This window comes from Mus pahari, chromosome X (genome assembly GCF_900095145.1).
Source record: "Mus pahari chromosome X, PAHARI_EIJ_v1.1, whole genome shotgun sequence".
Classification (NCBI taxonomy): Eukaryota; Metazoa; Chordata; class Mammalia; order Rodentia; family Muridae; genus Mus; species Mus pahari.
Genome location: NC_034613.1, coordinates 62,953,046 through 62,956,344, shown reverse-complemented (window position 1 = coordinate 62,956,344; position 3,299 = coordinate 62,953,046). Strand labels below are relative to the sequence as shown.

General features: G+C 45.0%; 1 protein-coding gene across 2 annotated transcripts; it reads left to right on the top strand.

The window, feature by feature from the left end:
• The first annotated feature begins 1,600 nt into the window (after positions 1 to 1,600).
• On the top strand, positions 1,601 to 3,052 carry Lage3 (L antigen family member 3). 2 transcript variants are annotated; one of them, XM_021188537.2, is made up of 3 exons: positions 1,601 to 1,894; positions 2,224 to 2,352; positions 2,715 to 3,052. In XM_021188537.2, exons 1-3 carry the CDS (start codon positions 1,692 to 1,694, stop codon positions 2,827 to 2,829), a joined length of 447 nt encoding a protein of 148 aa, XP_021044196.1. In that variant the 5' UTR covers positions 1,601 to 1,691; the 3' UTR covers positions 2,830 to 3,052. The 2 variants fall into 2 exon arrangements, with proteins under 2 accessions (XP_021044196.1, XP_029390225.1); XM_029534365.1 differs by having other exon boundaries at positions 1,617 to 1,894; positions 2,224 to 2,329; positions 2,715 to 2,805.
• The last annotated feature ends 247 nt before the right edge of the window (positions 3,053 to 3,299 follow it).

Below are 3,299 nucleotides of genomic sequence, written 5' to 3'. Positions count from 1 at the left end.
AAAAAAAAAACAAGAACAAAAACAAACAAACAAACGAAAAAGAACAGCAAGTTTTAATTACTGAAGCATCTTTCCAGCTCCTCTCTTTGAATACCTTCAAAAGCCCGAGATTTTCTTTTACAACTGTCTACAGCTTATCCTCCACAAAATCATTTCTAATTTCATTTTTAAAATGTCTTACTTATTCCTTGATAATTTCATACATGTATACAATGTATTTTGATCCTACCTATCCTCCAACTCACCCTTTTCACTCTGTCAGATTTCTTTCTTTTTGTTTGTTTGTTTGTATATTGTTTTGTTTTTTGCTGCTCTTGCAAAGGACCTGGATTCAGTTCCCAGCACCCACATGACAATTTATAACCACCCATAACTTCAGTTGCAGGATTCACATAGATACCAGGCACTGCACACTGTAGGCACACTTATAGACAAACAGGGAAAACACTCAAACACATACAATAAAAATAAATACATTTTAGCTTGGGGTGAGGGTTGTGTTTTAATCCTGCCACTCAGAAGACAGAGGCAGGAAGATCTCTGAGTTCAAGGCCAGCCTGGTCTACAGAACAAGTTCCAGGATAGCCAGATCTACATAGAGCTTCTCTCTCCTCTTTCTCCTCTCTGTCCTCTCTGTCCCCTCTCTCTCCTTCCTTTCCCGATCCCTCCACCACCACCCTCAACAGGGTTTCACTATATAGGTGTCCTAGAACCCACTATGAAGATGAGATTGACTTCAGCTTCACAGAGATCCACCTGCTCTGCCTCCAAAGTGTTGGGATTAAAGGCCTGTACCCCTGGTTAAGAGAACTTATCTGGAAAAATAAAGTAAATCCTTTTTTTAAAGCATATTCAGGCACAGATTATGGATCTTGCTGGGGACTGACTTAAAGGAGACAAAAGTGCAAGTGTACAATCTATTTTAAAGGGAAACCTCTTGCTTGCTAATACTCAAAATCTCATTTCACTTCATTTATTTGTTGATGGGGTTTTCTGTTTTGTGACTGCTTTTGAGATGATATAAATATGTAAGTCTGGATAGCCTGGAAGTGGCTATGTAGATCAGGCTGACCTCCAACTTAAGCAAAGAACTACTCCCACCTCCGAAATCAGTGGTTCTCAACCTTCCTAATGCTGCAACCCTTTAATATTTTCTTCATGTTATAGTGACCCCCAACCATAAAATTATTTTCATTGCTACTTCATAACTGTAATTTTGTTACTGTTATAAGTTGTAATGTAAATATCTGATTATGTGACCCCAACTTGGGTCAACCCACAGATTGAGGACCACGGTCCTAAATGCTAATAAGACCACCAGGCATCACCACACCAAACCACTTGATAATTTTTTGGGTTTTGTTGTGGTTTTGTTTTTTGGAAAATATCACCTTAGGTCCCTTTTAGGAAACTGAAGGGACAACATGGCATGGTGACCCACTTTGGAGGCAGAAGCCGACCAGATCAACCTATAGATCCCTGGAGAGTCCTCCTGTCCCACACCACCATCACCACCCCCGCCCCTCCCTGCCCCCCCCCCCACCTTCCCAGTTCGCGCACGCGCCTGTGGAATGGCAGCCTGTGCGAGGGGCGGAGCTTCCGGAGGATAAGGCGGGTTCTGTACCATAGCAATGGCTGAGGCGGCGGGCTGGTAACGCGAAGGTGCGTTGGAAGGAGGAACAGCAGCAGACATGCAGACAGCACACACAGGTTTAAGCCACACTGCAGATGGCGCCGATGGTCCGACTAGCCGCTGCTGTCCTGGTAATGCAGGCACAAAGGCAGTTGTTCCCAGTGGAGCTCACCCTGTTGCAAGAGCACTGGAATCCTCCCGAAATTACAGCAAAAGCACCGTGCCTTTAACCCAAAGGCCTGGAATCCGACATCATAGATTGTATCCTACCGGACATGGACAACTGGGCCATCTGCGGGATGCTTGAAACAGGGAAGCGGGTAGTCTGGAGGAGGGTAAAAACAGAAAAAAAGAGCAGAGAGGAGGGGATCAGTGGGACCCGCTGATTGGGGTATGTTAACCACGGATGGTCTGGGCATGAGAAGTTCCTTGAGAATAGAGGAGGGACTGCAGGGTGGAGGGAAATGAGCAGGAATGAACCAAGCAGTGTGGAAGATATAGCCTGGGGAGCTTAGACCATATGCGATGATTTTAGAGGGCTAAGGAAGCAAAGTCAATTCAAGATGGTGCCTTTCCTGAGTCTCTACCAGCGCCCTCTTCGTGCCTTTCCCGACCTCTTTGGAGGCAGAAATCGCCTGTGGGTCCCTAGTTCCAGATGTCGAACCACACCGAGGACTGGTAGGGAAGGAGCTTAAAGTGAGCGGCTGCATGCTGGAGGTGTAAGTGTTGAAAGAGTCTAGCATGCTGGGTAGGTGTCTGGGTCATTCTCCACCCTAGGCTGCACTTCCTCAGAGACATCACACTAGAGTGATTTTTAAGGAGAGGCATGATGCACTAGACCAGTGTCTACCTGCAGGATATGGTACAGTGGATGCCTGAGGGGAGATGAAAAAAGGGTAGGAGCCAGGAGAAAGGCAGATGGTCTGATTACTGTGAGTTCCAGGCCAGCCAGGTCTACATAGCAAGCCCTAAGCCAACCATGGCTACATAGTGAAACATTCTCTATTTCCAAAAAATAAAAGGAAAGAAATAAGGGTAGGAAATACCAGTTTGAATTTAATGTTCTTTTCCTCACTCTTAGACGCTGGATCGCGGAAGATTCTCGTCGCCTCCGAATTTCCATCATCAACTTTCTTGACCAGCTTTCCCTAGTAGTGAACACCATACAGCTCTTTGGGCCCCCGGTTTCCTGTTAAGCCTGGCTGGGGGGGACTCATGTCTGACCTTATCACCGTTTCCTCCTAAGCAATACTTTCCCTAGGGAAATGATTTGAGAAATAGTAACTACTACATAAATGTGGGGGCCTAATTTTTTTTCCTGATTTGGTCTTCAGGCACTTAGGGGCCATTTGGGTCTGGTGCTTCAATGCTTGTTGCTAAAGAAAATAAAGCTATGTTGCTAATCTGCATTTGAGTTTATTTTCAGCCTCTATATATTCTTTGGTTTTTATTTTGTGTTGGAGGAGGGACTCTGGAATTCAGGTGGTTTCTTTTTTTTTTTTTAAGATTTTTTTATTTATTATATGTAAGTACACTGTAGCTGTCTTCAGACACTCCAGAAGAGGGCGTCAGATCTTGTCACAGATGGTTATGAGCCACCATGTGGTTGCTGGGATTTGAACTCTGGACCTTTGGAAAAACAGTTGGGTGCTCTTACCCACTGAGC

Bases quoted from the DNA above. Each gene is read 5' to 3' on its own strand.
- Lage3 (XM_021188537.2), top strand. From the start codon at position 1,692: ATGCAGACAGCACACACAGGTTTAAGCCACACTGCAGATGGCGCCGAT. The intron at 1,895-2,223 runs GTATCCTACCGG...AGTCTCTACCAG, and splicing joins GGAATCCGACATCATAGATT to CGCCCTCTTCGTGCCTTTCC. The intron at 2,353-2,714 runs GTAAGTGTTGAA...CCTCACTCTTAG, and splicing joins AGCGGCTGCATGCTGGAGGT to ACGCTGGATCGCGGAAGATT.